General features: G+C 36.8%; 2 protein-coding genes across 10 annotated transcripts in view; both read left to right on the top strand.

Annotated features, from left to right (window-relative positions):
* The first annotated feature begins 557 nt into the window (after positions 1 to 557).
* Positions 558 to 14095, top strand: arsj (arylsulfatase family, member J). The gene is made up of 2 exons (XM_042728453.1): positions 558 to 1326; positions 10326 to 14095. Exons 1-2 carry the CDS (start codon positions 1013 to 1015, stop codon positions 11701 to 11703), a joined length of 1692 nt encoding a protein of 563 aa, XP_042584387.1. The 5' UTR covers positions 558 to 1012; the 3' UTR covers positions 11704 to 14095.
* Positions 14096 to 21271: 7176 nt separating this feature from the next.
* camk2d1 (calcium/calmodulin-dependent protein kinase (CaM kinase) II delta 1) overlaps positions 21272 to 24884 on the top strand; it is a 105409-nt gene continuing 101796 nt past the window's right edge. For 4 of the 9 annotated variants that reach the window (XM_042728451.1, XM_042728442.1, XM_042728450.1 and 1 more), the window contains exons 1-2: positions 21273 to 21565; positions 22124 to 22218. In XM_042728451.1, coding sequence (XP_042584385.1) covers positions 21504 to 21565; positions 22124 to 22218 — 157 coding nt within the window. In that variant the 5' untranslated portion in view covers positions 21273 to 21503. Of the gene's footprint in view, positions 21566 to 22123; positions 22219 to 24884 lie in introns of all 9 variants that reach the window. The other 5 variants (XM_042728445.1, XM_042728446.1, XM_042728444.1 and 2 more) reach the window with 2 other exon arrangements.

The raw sequence follows: 24884 nt of genomic DNA, 5'->3' as shown, positions 1-24884 counted from the left end.
AAGGCAATCTAACAGTCTGTAGAGTCATAATTACATAGTTTGTATGGTCAGTCAGACAGTAGGGTAGGGAATCAATACTTATGTAGCCTATATTGTATATTAAAATAGCATGTGTGTAGGCATTAGGTGTTGTCCTCTTCTCTAAAAAAAAAAATAAAAATAAAAATAAAAATGCATTAAATACAGCTGGCTACTACATCATCTATTGTGTCTCTGGGAGGCTGTCCATAAAGCGTTTTGGGAAGTCCCATTCGTTTTAGTGAATCGGTTTGTTTAAATGAACCCGTTTAAAATGATTCACTGATTCGTTTGCAATTCCTCAGACGTTAAAAGAGTTCCCAAACGTTTACACAAGCCATTTTGTGTCGTTTTTGTTAAATAATATTAGTATATTTCTATTTATCTCCACGTTTTAGATAATTTTACATAAATCACCGTGTTTTCAGTTGTAAAGGTATCCCTAACAATTCGGTGATTTGTATTCGGTTCAATTGAATCATTACAAAACTCGACTCCAAAGAACAATTCATTCGCGAATCGGACACCAGTATACGGCACTGAAGAGTAACTTCAGCGTAAGATTAAGCTCTGTCATAGAAGACAGACGGATCGACCGCTGATAACGTATAAAAAACGACGGAGTGATGCTCAGAACTTACTGCGATCCGAGTTTGCATAGACATAGATTCAGGTTTTTAGAGTTTTTTTATTTTTATAATTATTACTAACCTGTTATAGGAGTACTTTTAACTAAAATAGATGTTCTCGGAACAACAGCATTCAACACCATACAAAGTTTGCAAAAGTATGGCTATGTTCGTAAAAACAGGGTCGGACTAATTGCGAACCTAATTTCCAAGCGCGTCTGTTTCCCCAGTCCGAGCGATATCCTCCTGGAACATGACATGCAGCGGTGTTATTTTGCGCTGTGAAAAGAGTAAGACAGTGTTATCCTCTGTTTTGATTTTCATTTTAACTTTAAGTTTAATTAGAGCGAATTGTTTTAGGTGCAATGCGCGGACGAATGGGAAGAAGTACGTTTCTTTTGACGCTTTTGACTACTTTTAGCGGCATTGTCAACTCAACATACGGAACATGGAAGAGCAGCTTTCATTCAAATCGTGTGAACAACGTGGAAAAGCCGTCATCTCAGCCGCACATCGTCTTTATTATGGTCGATGACCAAGGATTTCGCGACGTGGGGTATCATGGGTCTGAAATAAAGACCCCAACACTGGACAGACTCGCTGCAGCAGGAGTCAAACTGGAGAATTACTATGTTCAGCCTCTGTGTAGCCCCTCAAGGAGCCAACTGATGACCGGCAGGTGGGATATACAGCATTCATATGAATAGGCTAACATCTCTAACAGATATAATTGCCCCAAAAGTTTTTGTACACTTCAGCAACACTTTAAAATCAAAGAAATTCCATTAGATAACAAAGTATCATTAAGGGTGTCTTAGTTAATCACATTAAAGTTTGATAACCTACTTTTTGTCATTATTTTGAACAGCATACTATATAAAATAACCTTCTTTTGGGTTAAGTTTGTTCTTTGTAATTTTTAAATAAATGTCACTTGATCTTTGATATTTAATTTGTTGTATAATGTAATACATTTAGACATTTTGCAAATGTGGATTGAGTAACTAGCCTAAATATTTTTAGACTATACCCTATTACCCCTGTACTGTAAATACATGCACAATGTGCTTACTTCATAGACAGATATGTAGTGCTGTAACTACGTCATAACTAAACAATTTATTCATTTTTGGACAACAAAAGTATACCACAAACCCGTAATGGCCTTTTTTGCAATTGTAGATACTGCCGCAGAATAGTATCTGTGAAAAGTATGCTAATTGTATGGGATACTCAGATGGGACAAGATTGTGTTTTTGTGTGCATGTTCTCCACCCACAATAGTGTTAAAAGGCTGACACCAGAGTTCCCATAGTAGTGAAACATCTGGTCCACGCCTCAGGAAACAGGAAGGTTGCTAGGAATCTCTTTTGGCAATTTGCTTTGGAAGTAATGAATGAATCAGCCCCTCCCCACATTCATTTACAATGAATGTGCTGAACAGAATGGCTTTGTGGCTCTCTGTAATGGGGATTTGGGGTAATATAGATCACTCCAATGTGTATGACTGTTGTGTGGTTGCCCTAGAAAATTCAGAACACTCAGAATATATATGAGATTAACATCACAAATATCAAAAGAACTTTGCGGAGGTCCTACAGCTATAACACCAGTAGATAAATCTACCCATAGCTGCTACACTGTACTTGACTATTTTCAAATCTTATTTTACACTTAAGTACACTGCTTTTGAAAACCACAGTTTGAGCTCTTTAGGTTGATTTAATTTAGGGAGAAGCACAAAGATAAAACCTAACCTGGCAAATGGTGACCTTTGTTCCACCACTATCATTTTATTAGTAAAACTGCACCAAAATCAGAAAAATAAAGTGTTAAAAAAGCAACTACCTACCCTTCAGCTGTTTTTAGTAGTTAAACAGTTAACCTTTTAAACTATTATTTTTTTTAAACCCGCTATATTTGCTTAATCTTGAAAATGCTCTTCAACAAAAAGGGTCTTGACCAAATAAGATTACATTACAGAAAAAGAGGCAGAGTTGTTTATGTTGGCTTCTGCCAAGCCATCTTTTAAAGGTCTAAATGTAATTGAGAAGGATAAGCGTTGGTCATGTTTTTGCTGAAAAGCTTTATGCTTCTCTGATGGGTGCCTAAATCTGATGCCTTTTGATCCTAAGTCCAAAAACACCACATCTGCCCATATAAATAGCAAGCTCAGTTTCTCTTGCTAGCGTTTACCCTTTTAAGGTGTTCACTGCACTGATAAAAGAAATTAACTTCTCATAATCTTCCAAGTCTGTTACATGTTTTGTCTATTTATGTAACATTTTATGAGATAGTTTAGGTAGCATTTTATAAAATATTATTATTTAAGCTTATACAAAGGGTGCACAAATGACCCCACCTGTATGGGACAGTCCAGCTATAGCTAAAAAAAATTGCCAAGTAAAGCAAATCAAATCAGATAAACCCTAATTAAATTTTGGTCTTCAACAAGCTGCTGTATCAGCACTACATTAGAATGAATAGGACTGTGCTATATGTTTGAACCTTATTTGACACACCCAATTCCGTTCATAAGCACTCTGCTAACAAGCTGATGACTTAATGAGAAAATCAGATTGTTTAGATAAGGGAGACATTTAAAATGTGCAGTTTTGTGAAGCTCCAGCATTTGGAAAAACTGCCATAATGGACAAGCCTAAATGGTTAGATGCCTTTTAAACTGTATACTCTTAAATCATAATAAAACTCCTGTGGTGACTTGGGCCATTAAACTATGGTCAAAAAACAAAAAGAAACAAACAAACATAAAGGCACAAAAATGCGGTCTGCCATGTGCACTATATCCATTCAAGTCTTCTAAACCGTCTTTGTGTAAGTAATATCAGAAATATTGTGTATGTAAAATCTGCTCTAGTTCTCCGAGTATTTATGAGAGCTCATGAGAGAAGAACAAATTATACTTCTGAGTCAGATAATATTAATCGTGTGGTTGATTCACAAAACTGAAATATTTGTTCTCTAGTTCAACTCACTGACTAGATGTTGTAGGAAGAAAGAAGATCAAAAACATGTTTGTAAAATTATGAGGTTGAGTAAATGATGAGGGAATTGTCACTTTTGGGGGAACTAACCCCTTAAAATGAATTATATGAGAATCAAAAAATCATAGGATGGCTCTACTGAAATCAGACAAAAGGGCCTTGAGATGGTTAGTCACTGGGTTACTGAAAAGAGAAAGAGGGTGTAACGAATGGCTGGTGTAGTGGGAATGAGGGAACATGTTTTAATGCTCTGTGGTCTGAATTTGATTAGCTGTAGAGAGGAGTATGTCCCACTTATTGGAAGCAGATGTGGGAGGATGTTGGAGCAAGCAGAACATGGGTCATCAAGGCTTCCAGGAGTGCCTGGTTGTAGATTGTTATTTATTTTATTTTTTTTCTGTTGGATTTGGTGGCCAAAACATGTTTCGTGGGAAATTTGGGTTGTGTAGTAATTTGCTACATTATTTAAATTTGAAAAGTTACACTGGCTGCTTATAAACCAGAATGAGATTGGACCTGTGGTGTAGTGGGTAGTGGATAAGTGCTGTTGTTTCATGGGGATGGAGGTTTAGGCCTAATCCGATTCCCCCCTCTTTGTCTTCACTTGACCTGTCATATAAAAGCACCACAAGCACATTAATAAATATGCTGGTCAATATATTGAATATTCACAGTGATTCACAATATTGAGAACATTATGAATATGCTTTTTTATTTGGCCATTAAGATTCCTACAGGCTCATATACTGTGTCCAACCAAACATGATGCAATAAAGTAACAATCAATAAACAGTAACACTTACATGTAAATCAGAATCAGTCTCAACCATGACACTACATTTTTGCTTGACTTCTAGTTCTGTGGCATCAGGCTGTCAAGATCCACAATTGACAATTAAATAATATTATGATAATCAAAATTATCTGTCTCTCCTTGAACGTCAAGGGCATAATTAAAGGATAGTTCACCCCAAAAAGAAAATTGTCATCAATTCCAAAAAGGTCATAAAGATGTTGTAAAACAAATCCATATGAATGAATGAGCAGTTTACTTCAAGCCATGTGAAGAGATATGATTGCTTTAAATGATGAGCAGATCTAATTTAGGCTTTCATTTACATCTAATCAATGATAAACACACACACAGCACATTAAAATTTGGTTGATATGGATTTATTTTACAATAACTTTATGAAGTTTTATGTGCTTGGACCTTCAGTGGATGTACAGAAACCTTTCAGGTTTCATTAAAATAAATAAATTTTTATTTTTATTTTTTTAAACCAAAGATTAACCAACGTCTTATTGTTTGCATCGACATGAGGGCAAGTAAATGATGACAGAATTAAAATTTTTGGGTGAACTATACCATTAAGGCTTTTGCTGAAGCCAAAAGTAGAAAGGTTATTTTTCTAATAGCTGATAGGAGTCTGTAAATTCTTAAACATGATGTACAGTTAATCAAATGAAGGCTTTTCCTGAAGTTCATACAAAGATGAGTCATTTCTAATGATGTGGAATTTTGATGATGACCAAATTAGCAAATAATTGTTTTGTGTAATACGGTGCAGTTCAAAGTGAAATCATTGTAGTTAAAACTGTCTTTAGCAGGATATTGTGTGTGTGTGTGTGTGTGTGTGTGTGTGTGTTCTGTGGGGAAAACTAAGTGACAGAATTTACATTTTTGTGTGAATTTACACTTTAAATGTGTTTCATAGATTTGCAAATGTTTCATAGAAACTTTGTGTTTCAAAGATTAATTTAGAATTTGAGTTAGGTGGATCATATATTTGTAAAAGAGTCATTGTCACAGCTGTTTGCAGTAAGCTAATTGCAGCAAACTTTATTTACTAAAGGTAAATAAAATAAAATGGCTCTGGCTCCATCTTGGTCTCTGGCTTAGACTTTGGGTCTGTAGTAAATTAACTCAAAAGGGAAATGTATATAAATAATTACAATTAACTATAATTCATTACAATTATTTATATCAGCTGCCATTAGTAACCGTAGCCATCAACTAATCTGTTCGTCCAGCGAACATTCAGTGTAAGTTCATATCAACTCTAAGAAAGGATATTTTCATGTCCACAATTACAATTAATTATAATTTATTACAATTATTTATATCAGCTGCCAGTAGTACCCATAGCAGTAACATGTAAGCAGTAACATGTAGCATGCTTGCTGAACTGTGAGGCCTCTTCCATACTGATCACTACCAACTACTGCTCAACACCTACACTGAAATGTCACGGTTCCTACATATGATAACAAATAATATAGATAAAAAATAAACATTTCAAAACAAAAACACAGATACTTACAAGACCAAGTAGGAATGTCCTTTATCATTTGTTGTTTGACCGTTGCTCTCCGACAGGTAAACTTAGTGCTCTCTCATGTAAAAACATTTAACATGACATCATATTATCAAATGCAAGTAAACTTTTGAAACATTTAAATTAACATTATTTTTGGCATAATAAATAATGCTATAAATGAATTAAATAAAATATAAAATAATGCTAATCTCTACGTGAACATACTTTGAGAAAAACTGCATGGGAAGAGATTAGGTTTTATTAAAAGTCAGGGGGACACCTCCCCCGTGTATTGTACACCCATGCTACAGGGTGCCACCTTAGAGGGATGACCGTGGGTTGCTGACCCCTGACCTAGAGCGCAATGAAGCGTGTTTAAAATTCAAACAAGCAAGCATATAAAAGAATGACCTGCTGCATTTCATAAACATAGATTTGCTTTTATTATATTAGAGAATATTCTGTTCTATAAAGCACTTTTAATATTGTTTTATTATTTAAGTTTTACGCAGATATATATTTTTTGACAAATTCACAATATTAAACATGTAGTTAACATTGTGAGATACTGTTAGGGTATTAAGTCAATTTAAAACAGTTTTATGATAACTATTGCTATATTATTGTAAACGTCTATGACTGAACCAAGCTGAATCATTGCCAGAAGTGGCCTGGACTCTACAGCCAAATCCAGGCGGGTTATGGTGAACAGGAATCGGGTCAGTGCTTTACAGCCGCATCACAAACACATGCACAAGGGCGAGTAGTTTGCCACACTCAGCCTTGATAACACTCGCCAAAGCCGAGTCTGAGCCAAAGGCGCCGAGGGGCAGCCAAGCTCGGGCTGATTACTACATGTTCTCTGGGAACAGTCCTTTTAATTATAAACCACAGAAGAACAGGTATTCCAGCAAAGTATCCACAACCAAACAGCAACTTAAGCAACATTCATAACAGGCAGGGATTGAACAGAAATGGGGAATACTTATGCCAAAGCAAGAGCGGAACTAATGACTTAATAGAATGAACACAGGTAAACAGAATGAACTAATCAGGACACACAGGAAACTAGGTCAATGAAATAAACTAAGGCCGGAGAACAGGAACACAAACAAAAGTCTATAATTGTGGCAAATATGAATACACACAAAGCAACCCAGCTGAACCAAACAGAGGAGACAGGAGCCAAAAAGAGAACAGAGATGATTCACCAGGTAAATGTCCAAAACACAGAACGTAAACCTAACAATCATCATTTCAGCTTTACTTTAGGGTCCATATGGTATTAAAGTGACATTCACAATTTTTACATTAATGGATTAATCTCTCCAGAATCTCCTTGATGTAAAGCAGAACATTCTTACATTCTTGAGTACCAGGTTACACCATGCATGGTTAAGATAATTTTGATGGAATTATTATTTGTAGAAAGTTATAAATAATTATTACTGTACTGATGTTTTCGTTTATGTTTTTAAATTAAAGAGCATGGCAAGCATGAGAACAAATACTTTGTTGCGTGCTTACATAACCTTTGTCCAAATGTGAAGTTAGACATGGAGTAGAACAAACACTCAAAGGACGTGAAATGGAAAAACTGTCATTATATGCAAGAATGTATACAAAATGTCAAAGGCCTGTCATAAAATAAAAACACTGAACACTCTAAAACACTTCTCAAGTTTATATGTGATTTAAACATTCACTTGGCTGTTGTCTTAGCTGTTTCTCTTAAAATTCTTTAGAAAAAATAAAAGCAGTAGCAAAAGAGACAATTGTTGACAATAAGAGTATAGAGATATAATATTAAGCTGGACAATAGCCAGATAATTTAGTCTTGGACCAATTCAATGAAACATTTCTGTTGATAATGTTTGACTGCAGAATAATCTTTGGTACTTTGGCAAATCTGAATTGCCAAATCACAGTTTTTAGATTTCCAGTTTTAGATTATAAAACTCTAGAGGAGATGAGCAGATGAGAGATTAAACTGGGATGTTTTCCTCAAGAAAATCTAAGTTCTATCCTGACAATTCTCTGAAGATTTTAGCATGGTAATGGATATCAAAATGTTAATGTATTTGGTCTTGGCGGAATAGATCTGCTATGCTGCTGCTGCTAAATTGATGCTACTATTGGTTATTGCTGTTGTTGTAGATTATTGCTGCTGCAAGCAAGTACATGAATTTGCTACTGCCAATGAATATGGTGATAGAGTGATGTGGGTATTTAAGACATACTGCTGCTGCACAAATAGCATATAAAATAGCAAAATGCTCAAGTGGACGCTAACCAGCCATTTAAATTGAAGCAGTAAACTCATTGGCTGCATATGCAACATGAACCAATCAGCTTGTGCCAAGTCATTTAATGCTGTAAATATCAACACTTACTTTAAGTACCATCAATTTGTGCCATCTAGGGTTTCTATAAAGAACTAGACATTTAAGCAAAGTCATTATTTGCTCTAAATTTACCTCTCTGCTGTTTAGAACAAGAAATTTGATTTGACTTGATTTTCATAAAGTGATATTAAAACTATATCATATAGCCTATATAATTATTTAATATGACAGGAAAAATTGACCATATCTAGAAGAGGTTGCAAACTCTTTTCTTTCTGATGTCCTTAAAACAGTGTGTGTACTGTCTTGGTACTGTGTTTGTAAAATGAAGAAACGGTATGTTTGTGTTTATGCATCTGTGCTATTTTTATGTGCTTGTGATTTATTTAATTTATGCATTGTTTAATGTTTATATTCATTGTGGAGAAATGTTTACTTGTACATCATGAACAGCAAAACACTGTATAAGTGTGATGATTTGGATATTACTTGATACATGTATTTGCATGTAGAAGTAGAAAAGCTATAGATGTTAAGGTACTTGACTGAAATATTAAAGGGTTAGTTCACCCAAAAATGAAAATTAGTCTTAATCACCCTCAAAGCATCCTAGGTGTATGAGACTTTCTTCTTTCAAATGAATCCAATCAGAGTTATATTCAAATTTGTCCTGGCCCCTCCAAGCCTTTCAATGGGGGTAAGTGGGTGTTGGTTGTCAACAGTTCAGAAGACATAAAAAAAATAGCGCATCTGTAATAAAACATCCCTCACATGGCTCTGGGGGGTGAATAAAGACCTCCTATAGCGAATCCATGTATTTTTTGTAAGATAAATATCCATATTTCAAACATAATAAACACTTTTTTCTCACTTCCGCTGACTGTGGTACATGGAAGACGTTCAGGCAGATGACGTAGGACATATGCATCGTGCGTGTGCCTCTGAGAAATGCAGGAGCAAAGGAAACAAAGTTTCCTTACTTTAGCAAAGGAAAAGCCTCTTGGCTTACAGGTATATCGAAATCCTCCAATATTTTTCTTTACAAATCCTCATTTTGTACGGAGCCCTGCACATGACATGCAAGAAAAAATAAATAAATTGTGCGCACGATTTACTTATTCATTCCCTCAATGTACTAAAACGTGCACACGATTACTATTGCATTCCCTCGATTTGCTAAATCGTGCGCATGATTTAGCAAATCGAGGGAACGAATTAGTAAATTGTGTGCACAAATTACAAATCGAGTGAACAAAATAGTAAATCGAGGGAACGCAATAGTAATCTTGTGCACGTTTTAGTACATTGAGGGAATGAATTAATAAATCGTGCACACAGCCTACTATTTTTTTCCTGCATGTCAAGTCAAGTCTGCTTTATTGTCAATTCTTCCACATGTACAGTACATACATACAGAGAATCAAAATTGCGTTACTCTCAGACCCCCGGTGCATACAGATAACACAAACAGTAGAGTCTAAAAATCTAGATCAAATATAAAATATAAGATACAACTATACAGTAAGGGAATGTAAAAAAGACATATAATAAAAAATAAAAATAAAGTTAAATAAATGTGTAGGGCTCCATAATTTTGTGCTTCTAATACGTGAACAGTGTTTTGTTTTGTCTCCGCGTTCGTCACTAATCACGCAACGTCGATGTCTTCTGTCATCCGCTGGAATGGCTTCCCTATATGACAGTCAGTGGAAGAGAGGAAAAAAGTGTTTATTACGTTTGAAATATAGTATAAAATATACATACTACACTATAATAATATAAACACTATAAACTGTATTTAGTCAAAAACATTTTAATTTTCAGAGTTGATGTTAACTTCATTTTTACTAACGTAAAAAAGATGTCAGTTTTACAGCTTTTTTTTTTTTTTTTTTTTTGGATGGACAGTTAAAGTAATAGGTCATCTAAAATGAGGACCAAATGTCTGTTTTATTCAGTGCTTATCATTTATTGTTACTAACTGTTGTTTTATTTTTTATGTCTTAGATATCAAATCCACACTGGCCTCCAGCATTCCATCATCCGACCCAGTCAGCCAAATTGCCTCCCTTTGGAGAACATCACCCTTCCTCAGAAACTGAAGAACGCTGGGTACTCTACTCATATGGTGGGGAAGTGGCACCTTGGCTTCTATAAACGTGGCTGTATGCCTACACAGCGTGGCTTTGATACCTTCTTTGGCTCTTTGTTGGGTAGCGGTGACTACTACAGCCATTACAAATGTGACAGCCCAGGAATGTGTGGGTACGATCTTCATGAGGGGGAAGAAGCTGCCTGGGAGCAGGACCATGGCATCTATTCCACCATCATGTATACTCAAAAGGCAATAAACATCCTGGCCTCTCATAATCCTAAACGTCCCATCTTCCTTTACTTGGCCTACCAGGCTGTACACTCACCCTTGCAGGTTCCTGCCCGTTACCTTGAACGCTATAAGTCAATCCCAAACTTGCATCGCCGCAAGTATGCTGCAATGGTCAGCTGCTTGGATGAGGCAGTACGCAATCTAACTCTTGCTCTCAAGCAGTATGGCTATTATGACAACATGGTTATGGTGTACTCCTCAGACAATGGAGGTCAACCAATGGCAGGAGGCAGCAACTGGCCACTAAGAGGCAGTAAAGGAACTTACTGGGAAGGAGGAATACGAGCGGTAGGGTTTGTACACAGCCCTTTACTGGTCAAAAAGGGAACTAGAAGCAGGGCTCTGATCCATATTACTGATTGGTACCCAACACTGGTGATGCTTGGTGAAGGTACTCTAGATGAAAACCAGAACCTTGATGGTTATGATGTCTGGGAAGCAATCAGTGAGGGACGTCGCTCACCTCGACTGGATATTCTCCACAACATAGACCCTGTCTACACCAAAGCCAAGAATGGCTCTTGGAAAGCAGGCTATGGAATCTGGAACACGGCCATCCAGGCAGCACTGCGTGTAGGTGACTGGAAGCTCCTGACTGGTGTGCCAGGATATAGTGACTGGATTCCACCGCAGACTTTCTCCAAACTGCTGTTAGCCAATCGTTGGCACAATGAACGTGTGAACTGGGATCGAGGCAAATCTATATGGCTCTTCAACATTACAGCTGATCCGTATGAACGAGTGGACCTTTCTCGACGATACCCACATGTGGTGAAGAAGATGCTAATCAGGCTTCTTCGGTACAACAAAACAGCTGTGCCATGCCGCTACCCTCCCAAAGACTATCGCTCCAATCCTCAGTATAATGGGGGGGTCTGGGGTCCCTGGTACACAAATGATGATGAAGATGAGGATGATAACCTTCTCTCATATGATTTGGAACAGATGAAGAGTTGGAAGAAAGCAAAACGAAGAGGAAAATTCAAAAGAAAGACCTAAGGTCTATAGAAGTTTATGTTGTCTCCCATTTTGACTTTTGTGGTACCTTTTGTGGTATGAACTCAGGGATGACTGTAGTCTTTAACTTCCAGCACAGTCATTTTCACTGATTTATAGATTTACCTCCAATTTCAATTTAAACGTCAGTAGTGTGTAATTTAAATATTTTCTATTCCAGTTCAATGTGCAGAGAACTATAGGTGATTCATTCAACTTTTGTCTCAAACAATGCTGCAAGTTTGGGTAAGGACAACTAGTGGCAGATGAGAAAAGTGGAAGAACTCTGGTGCTACTAAAACCACAAAAATGACAAGCCTTCAATGAAAATGAAGAAAATAAAATAAAATGCATGATGAGGAAGGAAATCACTTGAATTCCTACTGTACGTCTTACAGCTTGAATAAATAAAAAACTAAAAAAACTTTTTGGGTTGCATAAGAAAGTTAAATGAAATTAATTATTGGCAAAAATTTGAATTCTATTACTGTATATATGTCTTATTTGATGTTTTGCCTGGTCTGGCACCAGTGAAACTTGAATTTAAGATCAATACATCTTTTTCTTATCCTCCTGTTTTCTCTAAATTTTGCTGTGTGTTACATTTCAAGTATCATTATGCTTAACTTGCTTAACATACCACTAATATTTTAGTATGTACCGTTTTACAATACATAGTGTATTCAACCAATAAGTACACATACTAAAATACACTCAAGCAGTCATTTTTTTCCTCTTGCAGTAGTTTGAAAAAATGAAGAATTTCTGTCATTTGAATGACTGTAAGTCAATACTAAACGTTTCTGCAAAATTGATTGTCCTCAGCAGGGATTTTAGATTTAGTCTGACAATTTAAAAAATACAATAATGAAATGAATATGGGCTCAACATATTATTAAAAAGAAATAAATAAAGAAAAGTATTGATTTTTTTCATCCTTTGGTACTATTTTTCAAGGTATAAACAAATACTTTGTACACTTACAAAAGCAACGAGCAAATTTTGTCATTAACTTTGTTTCAATATCTGTGCCATTGCAATGGTTTGTCCTGCCAAAAGTTAAATCTCTTTGGTGCACAATCACTTTCCACATAGCTGTATGATAAGCAACAAATACATATTGTATATTACTGTGCCATGTCACACAGCAGTTTCACATTCATTTTGCATGGTCTAATTGCTTGTTACTTGAATCTTGTTGCATTGTGCCTGTTTAGGACATGGTATATTACTTTCCTGCAGTCCATGTTTTACTGAGATTGTTACAGTGACTTTCAGCTGTGTGGTTATGTCAGTCAGTAAGCCAGATGCATATGAAGCTCAGAACATTCCAAAAAACAGAAAAAAAAAAATGAACATGAGTTTTATTGTTTGGTGCTACCCTAGAGCGTAACAAAATGACGCAGCTGGATTATGTAATCTGGACCATTTCCTTGAGAACAATCCAATGTCCCTGGCCAATACGCCACAGCTGTCTTCATAAAACTCATGTGAAGCAAAGCTGGAACAGATTACAATTCCCCACATTTAATGTACCAAATAACTAGCAGAATGACACCCTACCAACTTCATATGTCAACAGGAGGTATTAAGCTTGCCTGCAGGGCTGGATCTCTTGGCAGTGTTTTGCATTCCTTGAGGCTGAGCTATTCCATTTTTTTTGTAGGTATGCTGTTGGTTGGTTCACATTTGTCTATGCTGTCACTGGACTGTTATACCTTGTTAGAGGAGACACTTTCTGTATTGCATAATGTGCCCACATAGTAAAATTCATAGGCATAGTTCTAAGACATGTACTGTTTTAATTATACCTACCACAATATTTACTAATGGAAATAGAATAATTATCCACTGGCAAAGCTCTCAGTTGATTTGGAAAATGTTCCACAAACAAAATGTTAATGGGCCATAGTTACCGGATGATAAGGTTAATCGCAAAATGCCTGGCTAATACAGGATATGTTGGTAGGTATATATAAGCTATGTATTGATTTTGATGTACATAAACGTCTATGATAGGATATGAAGGTGTATTATGTGTATTTGTGTGTGTGTATGTAAAAGTCCTTCATCTTTATACATTATAGCTTTGATAAAGTTTGTTGGCTTGCATATTTGCATAAACTCCTGTTTCCTGTAATGGCCAGTTTAGCCAAGCATGACTGGAACTCTTTCTGGCAACCAGCAAAGGTTCGGCAGGTTCATATTTTTACACCGTATCTCCTTTATCCCTGTCTTTTCTCTTAAAAAGCTGCTCTTTTTATTTTGGTCTCTCTCATTCAAGTTCTATTACTACCTCTCAATCTTTTGTTTTTCCCTCAAAATTCTTGTAAAAACATGCATATGCAAATATTAGTATTTATTTTATGGCCATATATAACTTGCACCCACCCTGAACCCAAACACAAGAAATGGCATACAGCAGATAGGCTATATCATTCATGTAGCCTTTGGACTAATAGTGGTCTCACTTGGCAGTTTGTTTGCACAGAGTCTGAATTAATTACAATCATAAACAGAAATAGTTATAATGACTTAAATGTGTAGTAAAGTTTTTAGAAATATAATTGTCACAAAAAAAATTTCTGACAATAAATAAATAAATATAATTGGCCTTGTTGCAGTCTAAACCCTATTCTGCTGAAGTCAGGCTTTACTATGTTCTTTAAAATCTGAGAATGATACATCTAAATCTTTCAATTCACAATTTCATTGATCAAATGTCTCACTGCCTTTGTCTTTTTGCCTTTGTATCAAAGCATTGCTTAAAAAATAAAAGAAAAGAAAAGAAAAGAAAAGAAAAAAAAAGAAAAAGAAAAGATTCATTCCAATGATCTTACTTGGATTTATCTCTCAAAATGAATAAACCCTTTTTCACATGACATTAGGCAACTTTTGTTTTGACTCAGAGAAGTATGTGCATGCTGGAGCCACCAGCATGGAGTTCATTCAGTCTCTTGTCATAAATTTGGCTAGAGAATGACTGGCGCATCTACTCAGCTACTCTCACCTACATAAAAGGGTGATCAGTGAGATTTGTCATTTGCAATCAGGGAAAGAGTTTTTTTTTTTCTTCTTTGCACAAAGTTTCTGGCAAGTTCAACAGCCAGTGCTCCACACAGAGATCTGATCTCATCATCTTCCAGTCTGACTGGGATGACATGAAGAAACAGAACAAACTGAGACAGACTAAATTCAGAAGAACTGTGGCAATGTCTCCAAGATGCTTCAAGAAACCTACCTGCAAAGCTACAGTACTATTGAAAGTTTTAGGGACTTGTGTAAAAATGCTGTAAAATGAGGATGCTGTCAAAATAATGTTATAAACAGATTTTCTTTATTAATTAACTTCTATTAATTAAATTAAATCAACATTTGGTGTGACCATTTTTTTTTCATCTCAGTGTTTATTGTTTATTTAAAATGAGACAATTCTGCTATTATTTTAATCTCCAATTCTTTATTATTAAACCTTTATTTTTACAGGCAAGTCATTAAGAACAGGTTCTTATTTACAATGGCGGCCTGACAAGTGGAATAACCACTTAGGGAAAGGGAAGTAGGGCTAAAATAAATACAGAACATTAGAAATACATACAGGTTAGCAATTACATAAATATAATTTAAAACAACATAGTGGACAACAGACACTTATAACCAGCTAAGTGTACAGGTACATAGGAAAGTGATAGATGGTGAATCATCAATCTATTTGCTTTGAAAAAAAAAAAAAAAAAAAAATATATATATATATATATATATATATATATATATATATATATATATATATATATATATATATATATATATATATATATATATATATATATTATGTAGAGAAGTAACTGCATATGTCCGTGAACAAGTATAATATAATAGTTTTGAAGGATGAAATTGAAATTAGTTTATCCAGTTTGAGAATATTTTGCAGAGCATTCCAGTTGCGAGTGGCAGAAGATTGAAAAGATGCAAGACCAAACGCAGAGTTGGTTTTGGGAATGCTTAATTGAAGATGAAGAGAGGACCGGGTGTTATATGTGACGGGCTTTGGCTGCAGCAGGTGACCTAAGTAAGGCGGTGAGTGGCCGAGAAGGGTCTTGTAAATGAAAGTGAACCAGTGAATTTTACGGCGATTGTGAAGGGAGGGCCAGTTAACAGATGAATATAGAGCGCAGTGGTGTGTACTGAAAGGAGCATTTGTGGCAAACCTGATAGCGGAATGGTAAAGAGCATCAAGTTTTGATAGAGTGGACTTGCAAGCAACCCTGTATATAGTGTCTCCATAGTAGGTAGAATGGTCATTTGAATAAGAGTAAGTTTGGCAGAAGTGGTGAAGGAACAGCAGTTTCTGTAAAGGAAACCAAGCTTGGCTTTGACCTTAGATTGCAGCTTTGATATGTGGATAGAGAAAGAAAGTGAAGTTTCCAATCAGATGATCAGGTGATGTTAAGGGCAGGAGGAGGCATAGTACCCTTACGGTAAAACCACATGATTTTTGTTTTGGAGGTATTGAGAGTGAGTTTCAGTTGTGTAAAAGACTGCTGTAGTTGGTAAAAGCTATCTTGCAGGGTAGCTTGAACAGCATCAGGGGAGGAACCTGTGGCATAAAGGATTGTATCATCAGCATATAAGTGAATGAGTGAATTACCAACTGCCTGGGGAATGTTATTAATATAAATTGAGAAAAGTGTAGGGCCAAGGATGGAGCCTTGGGGGACACCTCTGGTATCTAGCAGTTTAGTTTTTTTAATTCTTCGCTAAGCGGGGAAGTCTTGGCCTAATGGTTAGAGAGTTGGACTCGCAATCCAAAGGTTGCGGGTTTGAGTCTCATACCGGCAGGGATTGTAGGTAGGGGGAGTGAGTGTACAGTGCTTTCTCCACCTTCAATACCATGACTGAGGTGCCCTTGAGCAAGGCACCGAACCCCCAACTGCTCCCCGGGCGCCGAAGCATAAATGGCTGCCCACTGCTCTGGGGTGCGTTTCCCAAAACCATAGTTGCTAACTAAGTTAGCAACTTTGTTGGTTGCAATGCAATTTTACCATTGCCAACCAACTAAGTTGCTAACAGGTTAGCAACTATGGTTTTGGGAAACGTACCCCTGGGTGTGTGTTCACGGGGTGTGTGTGTGTGTTCACTGCTGTATGTGTGCACTTTGGATGGGTTAAATGCAGAGCACAAATTCCGAGTATGGGTCACCATACTTGGCTGTATGTCATGTCATTTTTTATTTTTTTTTTGTCTTCATCAGAATTTTGTTTTTTCTTTTTTATTATACTCGGAATTTGTGCTCTGCATTTAACCCATCCAAGTGCACACACACACACAGCAGTGAGTATTGAACACACACCCAGAGCAGTGGGCAGCCCGGGAGTAGTTGGGGGTTCAATGCCTTGCTCAAGGGTTTCATCTCAGTCGTGGTATTGAAGGTGAAGAGAGTGCTGGTCATTCACTCCCCCCACCGACAATCCCAAGGCCGGTACTGAGACTCAAACCCACAACCTTTGGGTTACAAGCCCAACTCTCTAACCATTAAAGGGATAGTTCACCCAAAAATGAAAATTATGTCATTAATGACTCACCCTCATGTCGTTCCAAACCCGTGAGACCTCCGTTCATCTTCGGAACACAGTATAAGATATTTTAGATTTAGTCCGAGAGCTTTCTGTCCCTCCATTGAGAATGTATGTACAGTATACTGTCCACGTCCAGAAAGGTAATAAAAACATCTTCAAAGTAGTCCATGTGACATCAGAGGGTCCGTTAGAATTTTTTGAAGCATCGAAAATACATTTTGGTCCAAAAATATCAAAAACTACGACTTTATTCAGCCTTGACTTCTCTCCCGGGTCTGTTATGAGCGTGTTCACAAGACTAGTTTAGTGATATCCGGTTCGCGAACGAATCACTCGATGTAACCGGATCTTCTTGAACCAGTTCACCAAATCGAACTGAATCGTTTGAAACGGTTCGCGTCAACAATAAGCATTAATCCACAAATGACTTAAGCTGTTAACTTTTTTAACATGGCTGACACTCCCTCTGAGTTCAAATAAACCAATGCGTGATTCAGACTGATACACAGCGCGTCTGAACTGAACTGGTTCTTTTGGTGATTGATTCTGAACTGATTCTGTGCTAATGTTATGAGTGCGGGTAAACCAAAGGCTTGAATCAAGGGCAATCATCGCCAATGAAGTCATTACGTCGAGCGCAAAAAAAAACTGGTGAACCGTTTTCGGCAACCGGTTTATTGAATCAAACTGTCCGAAAGAACCGGTTCGCGGAAAAGAACAGAACTTCCCATCACTACCGGTGATCCGAAAAAACCGATGCAACCGGTTCTTGACTCGAGAACGAGTCAATGTTTCGTTCGTTATCTGGCTAGGTCAGAAGTTCAGTCAGTGTACTGTTTGAGTAAATGAATTACTCCGGGATATTGGTTTACTTGAACTCAGAGGAGTGTCAGCCATGTTAAAAAAGTTAACAGCTTAAGTCATTTGTGGATTAATGCTTATTGTTGACGTGAACCGTTTCAAACGATTCAGTTCGATTTGGTGAACTGGTTCAAGAAGATCCGGTTACATCGAGTGATTCGTTCGCGAGCCAGATATCACTAAACTGCAGTGTTGTGAACGTGCTCATAACAGACCCGGGAGAGAAGTCAATGCTGAATAAAGTCGTAGTTTTTGATATTTTTGGACCAAAATGTATTTTCGATGCTTCAAAAAATTCTAACGGACCCTCTGATGTCACATGGACTACTTTGAAGATGTTTTTATTACCTTTCTGGATGTGGACAGTATGCCGTACATACATTCTCAGTGGAGGGACAGAAAGCTCTCGGACTAAATCTAAAATATCTTATACTGTGTTCCGAAGATGAACGGAGGTCTCACGGGTTTGGAACGACATGAGGGTGAGTCATTAATGAAATAACTTTCATTTTTGGGTGAACTATCCCTTTAAGCAACGACTGCCACCAGATTTTATAAGAGATTTCCTGGCATGTTATAATAGTTTTATGATTTTTTTCGGGACATCATCCATTACGTTTGCAATTAATGCATTGCATGGGTAAAACACGGGGGAAAACGGGGAAGTCGTGGCCTAATGGTTAGAGAGTCGAACTTGCAATCCAAGGGTTGTGAGTTCGAGTCTCGAGCCGGCAGGAATTGTAGGTGGGGGGAGTGAATGTACAGCGCTCTCTCCACCCTCAATACCATGACTGAGGTGCCCTTCAGCAAGGCACCGATTAATATATTCACACCCGGGCGCCTCAGCATAAAGGGCTGCCCACTGCTCCGGGTGTGTGTTCACAGTGTGTGTGTGTTCACTGCTGTGTGTGTGCACTTTGGATGGGTTAAAAGCAGAGCATGAATTCCGAGTATGGGTTACCATACTTGGCTGTATGTCACGTCACTTTTTTTCACTTTCAAAATTAGTATGGAAAGTTATTTTATATTCGTATGTAAGAGAAAGTAAACCATTTCCACCTCTGAAATGTCTTTCCTTATGCTGAGGTCATCTATAGGCTTTGCGGGCTATTGGTAAGTGTTGGAACTGGAGTCCAAACAGCCAGTTAGACTACTGTTGTTGAGATCATGCTCTGCAGCATTGTCTGGTTTGGGAACTGCAGTGTCTCTGACCCCCCAGAGAGACTCCTCTCAGAGAATTCATCAGCAAAACATTGCATCTGCAGTGCATCTAGAATTATTGCTGACCCCTCACACCCATCCCATGAATGTAACACACTGCCATCTGGAAAAGGGTTTAAGAGTATCTATACCGCCACTACCAGACACTCTAACAGCTTTTTCCCGTCAGGCTGTTTAAGTCTCTGTCACTCCCTCCTACCCCACATCCCCCATCCCCTTCTGGAAATGATCTGACACTTTAACTCTTACTGCTCATAGTTTACATTACATTCTAAAAAATGTCTGTAAAAATACATCCCAGTGTGCAGTTTTATTTTGAAGGAATTTTTTTGTACTGATTCTTACAGATATTTTAAATGCATTGCATTATAGGTAATATAAAAAAAATTACTGCTCATTTTATGCCAGGACATTATCTGTTTTTCTACAGATGTTTTTTCTTCTTCTTCTTCTTCTTTTTTTTTTTTTTTATCAATTAAACATTTATGTTGACATACTATTGATTATTACATTCAACTTAATATTGTGTATTTCCAACTTCTTTTAGAATGTATTTTTCTTCTTTTTTTTACTATTTTCATTTATTTATTTATTTAGTTTTATTGTATTAGTAACATTGAATATTGGGCAGTGGATTTCTAGTTACAGTTTTCTGTAATTCACTACAAGAGAAAATATCTATTATTAATTGTGAAGAACTGACAAAAGGAATAGATGTAAGTGTGTGTACCTCAAAGTAAGTTCACTTTCATAAAACAACCTCATAATAAATATTCAGGTGAGTAAAGAGTGACAAATAGACCTAATCTGAAATGCCAAAGGAGGGAAAGGAGCTTTTTATCATCACATTGATTTTTAAGACAGTAGTAGATGAGGGAGAATGCTCCACCGGATTTACAGGATTAGTAATTTAAGAGGATAATTGGTCATCCCGTTAACTCAAGGTGACAGTGCTCAAGGATGAACAGTACTGTATGATGCTTCATTTTAGACTAGCGTTATCAGTCTATACACAAGTCTACGGTCACACATTTGCTAATTTCCTGCGATTTAAATAATCTATATACACTGTGGTCTTTCCAGACACTCGTACACGCGGGTTTGTGCCACCAGAGGGAGCTCTTACACTAGATTCAACAGCCGCTGTTACAGCAGGAAGCGACATGTGAGAGATTACTGTTGGGAAACTCGATTCACTTTAACGAATCGGTCAATCGAAATGATTCTTCTTTCCATGTGAATCATCACACAATTACAGATTTGCAGCTCTTTTTTTTTTTTTTGTAGTGAAATTAATTAAGCTAAATATCCTACTATTGTTTATCATAGGCTATATGTTTTTAATGGGTTTGTGATTGTTACATGCCAATTCATTCCAATTCATTTCTCATAAATGGCTTCATATACAAATGTGTTTTTAATACTTGATTGTAACAAAAAATGTAATTATTACAATGGGAAATGAATAAGAGATAATTAAGATTGCACTGTACTAATTTCAGACACATTTTTTGCTGACTGTATAAATTAAAATGCAACCTTTAGCATTATATTATAAAATACTGAAAAACAGAAGCATTTTCACAAGTGTTCTTGATTCTTTTACTTTGGTCAAATAACAGCATTAAATATTGTTTAATTTGTTTTCTAGTTTAAAATGTGCAAATATATATATATAAAGGCTACATATGTTGGTTTCAGTTTTATATAGTCTACGTTATTTTGGTATTCTTTCTATGTATATTGCGGACAAAATGAGCACGACATTTATTCATATATAGGTCTGTGTGAATTGAAACATTGACGTGTAACCTAATGAAAGTCCCCAAAAACTCGAATGATTCACACACGCTCGCGAATCGGTTCTATTGAATCGTTATAAAGAATCGGTTTAAAAGAACGATACGTTCACGAATCGGACATCTCTTGATCAGAAGAGGTGCGGCGCTTCAACTTCAGATAGGTGTCAAAACAGTGGCAGTCACAATCTCATACCTGCAAGAGGATTTGTAGTGACAGACTCGTACATTTTCATTTCTTTCCAGAGTTGAAACATTTACTTTCGGTCTGCACTGAGGATATACAGGAAGAGGTAACCGCAGATTTCACTTTTGCGCTCAGATTGTTCTTTCCTTGGCTCTCAGCATGGCTTCAACAACCTGCACCAGGTTTACCGACGAATATCAGCTGTATGAAGAACTGGGAAAGTAAGTATTAGTTATGCACACGCTTCTAATAACAATCTTCAACGTTTTTTTTAGAAAAGTGTAGGATGTTTAAAGGCACTGACAGTTACCTGTTAGTCCTTAACGTTACCTGATTCTGTACGTTACCTGCGTTCGGAAATCTCTTTTCGGCTCTTTCATGTGCTGTTATGACGTTATACTGTGCTGTTTATATTATTCTTTTCCCCTTTTCGGCGGGAAAAGTAACAGCGGAATTCCCCCATTTAAAACGTCATGCTTATTTACTTTAAGAACGGAGTTTTGTTGACGTTGAGAAGCATGTTCTTACAAATCGCACATATATTCTATGAATATTTAGTAGGGATATTCAAGACGAGGTTGTAGAAAAGCTTAAAACATGTTCTTTAAGAAAAGGCAGAGGGGATCGGAGTAGAATTTTCACAGGAGCAGGGAAACTCTGCATTACCAGAAATATATACACAAAGAAAATAAATAAATGAAAATAAACGTAGCTAATATTCATAGTCTTAATAAATGAAACAAAGTTGATTATATGTATATATTCTTTCTGATTTCCAGAGGAGCCTTTTCTGTGGTGAGAAGATGTATGAAAATCTCTACTGGTCAGGAATATGCTGCCAAAATCATCAACACCAAAAAGCTGTCTGCCAGAGGTGAGTTGAGTCTGTGTATGAGTTGAGCTCTTACATATGTAGCTTTAACTTAATATGTTCGGCCTGTTACATGTTGAAATGTTCAGTACTGTTTCATTATTATGTGTGTTATTGTGGTTGTACTGTAACCAGTTAGGTCATTGCTTTTGGACATGTACAAAACCACAGCTGTTTTCGGCCATGTAGTGTTAATAACGTAGTTACTAGAGGAAGCATTACTATTGCTACTGTTTATATTTAGGGTTAAGTAGAACGAACCCCTAGCCCTAAGTATTAAAGGGGTCATGAACTGCATTTTAATTTGTATAATGTCTCCTGAGGTGTGCTTATTATGTTAGAAGGATTTTTACATCAAAATTGTACACTGTAAACAGCTTAGAAATAATCATTTGTATATGATAAAATAATTAAGGCCTAATTTAGAAAATAAAAGGCCTTTTCTACCCTGATTTTAGACTGATTTAAAAAAACTGTTTAAATGGGCAGGTCTCCTTTAAGACCTCATTGTAAATGTCCGCTGATTGAGTAATATCCATAGACTGTATAAAAACATGGACGTAGAGTCCGTGACGTCACCCGCAGATTTCTGAAGAGCATATTTGAAGCACAAAGTAGGCAGAGCGGGGCGTCGCCATCTTGGCAGCACGTCACCGCGCGACTCTCCCGGATAATCGAAAATGGCCAAAAAGGCGGGAGCTGGTTGCTGAAGCCACGCCCACCTAGCTCGACGGCAGTGTCAGCAGCGGCAATCCACCTGTCCCTCAAGTGACCACGCCCTTAATTATGCAGAACTTTAAGGCTTAATATAATTTAAACGGATGAGTTATAAAAAAAAGAATCACCCCACTCACAGTTGTCATGAAGGGCAAAATTAGCTATATAGACCAAAATAATTTTTTGAACCAGGCTGTAAACATGTTTTTTTTTTTTTTTTATGTTTGGTTGTTTTTTTTTTGGGTGTGTGTGTGTGTGACTGCACTTTTTTTTGCAGCCTGAATCGGGCAGTCGATGAATTACAGTTTTAGTCACTTCCTTGTTGGCTTCACAAGAGAGAGTAGGTGGTTGCTGTTCTGTAATATCTCTGCATATGAAATAATTATTACATTACAGTTATTACATTTACTACGTTTTTACTATCAAAGCTACCGAGATGAACTAATCCTTAAATGTGCTGATTATAACATTAAATTTAGACCTACTCCCATTGCAGCACTAAGCATTGTGGCCTATCAAAGCCTTATCTGTCGAGCAAACAAATGCAGTGTCCTCACGATTTCTGCAATCTCATGAATGTTTTCATCATAACAGTGCAGACACAATGTAAATAAAGTATTCAATATGCAGTGTAGACAGTGTCATTGATTTTACTGAGAGTTTTGGCCAGTAATAAACTTGTGTGATTGACAGATCCACTGCTTATAAAGGGAGAGTTTATTGATCACTTTCTGTATGTTTCATACATAAAATGCCACAGTGATAACAGTGATGATATATGTTTTTTAGGACAGCTTAGAAGTATTACTCATGTATTTTATGTCATAGAATAAATGTGAATATATCTTGAGCATGTGTTAACCACAGACCTTATTTTAGACATTAACAACCCAATGACCTCAGTATGATGGATCCAGAAGTGCTAAAATGCTTACTTGTTTCCAGGTTTTAACCTACAAAAAAGTAATCTCTACAGTACTTTGTTACTGTAAAAGTCTTTCTGTAAAAGTCTGTTTGCAAAGCCTGAGTTGAATTGGGACTGGTTTAGCAAAGAATCCATAATGAAATGTACCCGAACAAACAAATATTGCTCTACTGAGACAATCGCATAGTTGAAAATAAACAGCCACTTTACTTTACAGCCTAACATTACCTTCCAGAGGATCCTAATGTTATTTTTAGTACAGTGATCCTGTTGTGCTTCTCCTGCCTCTCACTTCACTAATGCATCAGTGGCTGGGCCAAAGAGACCATGATGAAGAAGCAGGTGTTGATCTGTGTCTGTGCAGGCAGTCTCGTGCTGATTTAATCATCTTTATTACGTAATAAAATCCTGGAAGTAGAAAGTCATTTCGGCAGCATGGTTTTCAATAAAAGCTGTTTTTAGCTGTTTTTATTATTTTTCTAATTAAGCAGACTTGCGATTTTTGAAATAAAAATGGGCAAAAATCCCAGGGACAAGAATATCATAGAAAAGCCGGTAAATAACCACCTAGCAACCACCTAGAAAACTCTAGCAACTGCATAGCAGTGCGCCCCAAACAAAACCAGTCCAAACATAACTGCATAACCACGCCCAAACCATCCATAATACTGTTCCATTGTGGCTGTGAGATTTGCATGGGCAAGTACCAGAAGGTGTAAAATCCTAATGCAGCCTTCGGGCCGTAGGACATGTATTGAGAGACTGAATCTAAAACGCTTGGTCACACAGTTTTGTACAATTTAGATGATTTATACATTCCTTAAATACTTTCATTTTTTAATCTCTCCTATTCTGTGCCAAAAATGTTCTGTTCTAGGTTTCTGTGATTTTGAAATTGTAATTCTTTTGGAGTGTATAGCTCTACCGGGGTTGCGTTTTCCAAAACAACTATGGTCACAAATTCCGTCATTATTGAAGTTCAGTGGAACTTGCGACCATAGTTAGCTAACAATACTTTTGAGAAACG

Source organism: Cyprinus carpio, chromosome B7 (assembly GCF_018340385.1).
Source record: "Cyprinus carpio isolate SPL01 chromosome B7, ASM1834038v1, whole genome shotgun sequence".
NCBI lineage: Eukaryota > Metazoa > Chordata > Actinopteri > Cypriniformes > Cyprinidae > Cyprinus > Cyprinus carpio.
Note: the sequence above shows the minus strand (reverse complement) of the source record. Positions and strands in the feature narration are given on the sequence as shown.

Coding starts and splice junctions, on each gene's coding strand:
- arsj (XM_042728453.1), top strand. CDS start 1,013: ATGCGCGGACGAATGGGAAGAAGTACGTTTCTTTTGACGCTTTTGACT. Junction 1,327..10,325: donor AGCCAACTGATGACCGGCAG/GTGGGATATACA, acceptor TTTATGTCTTAG/ATATCAAATCCACACTGGCC.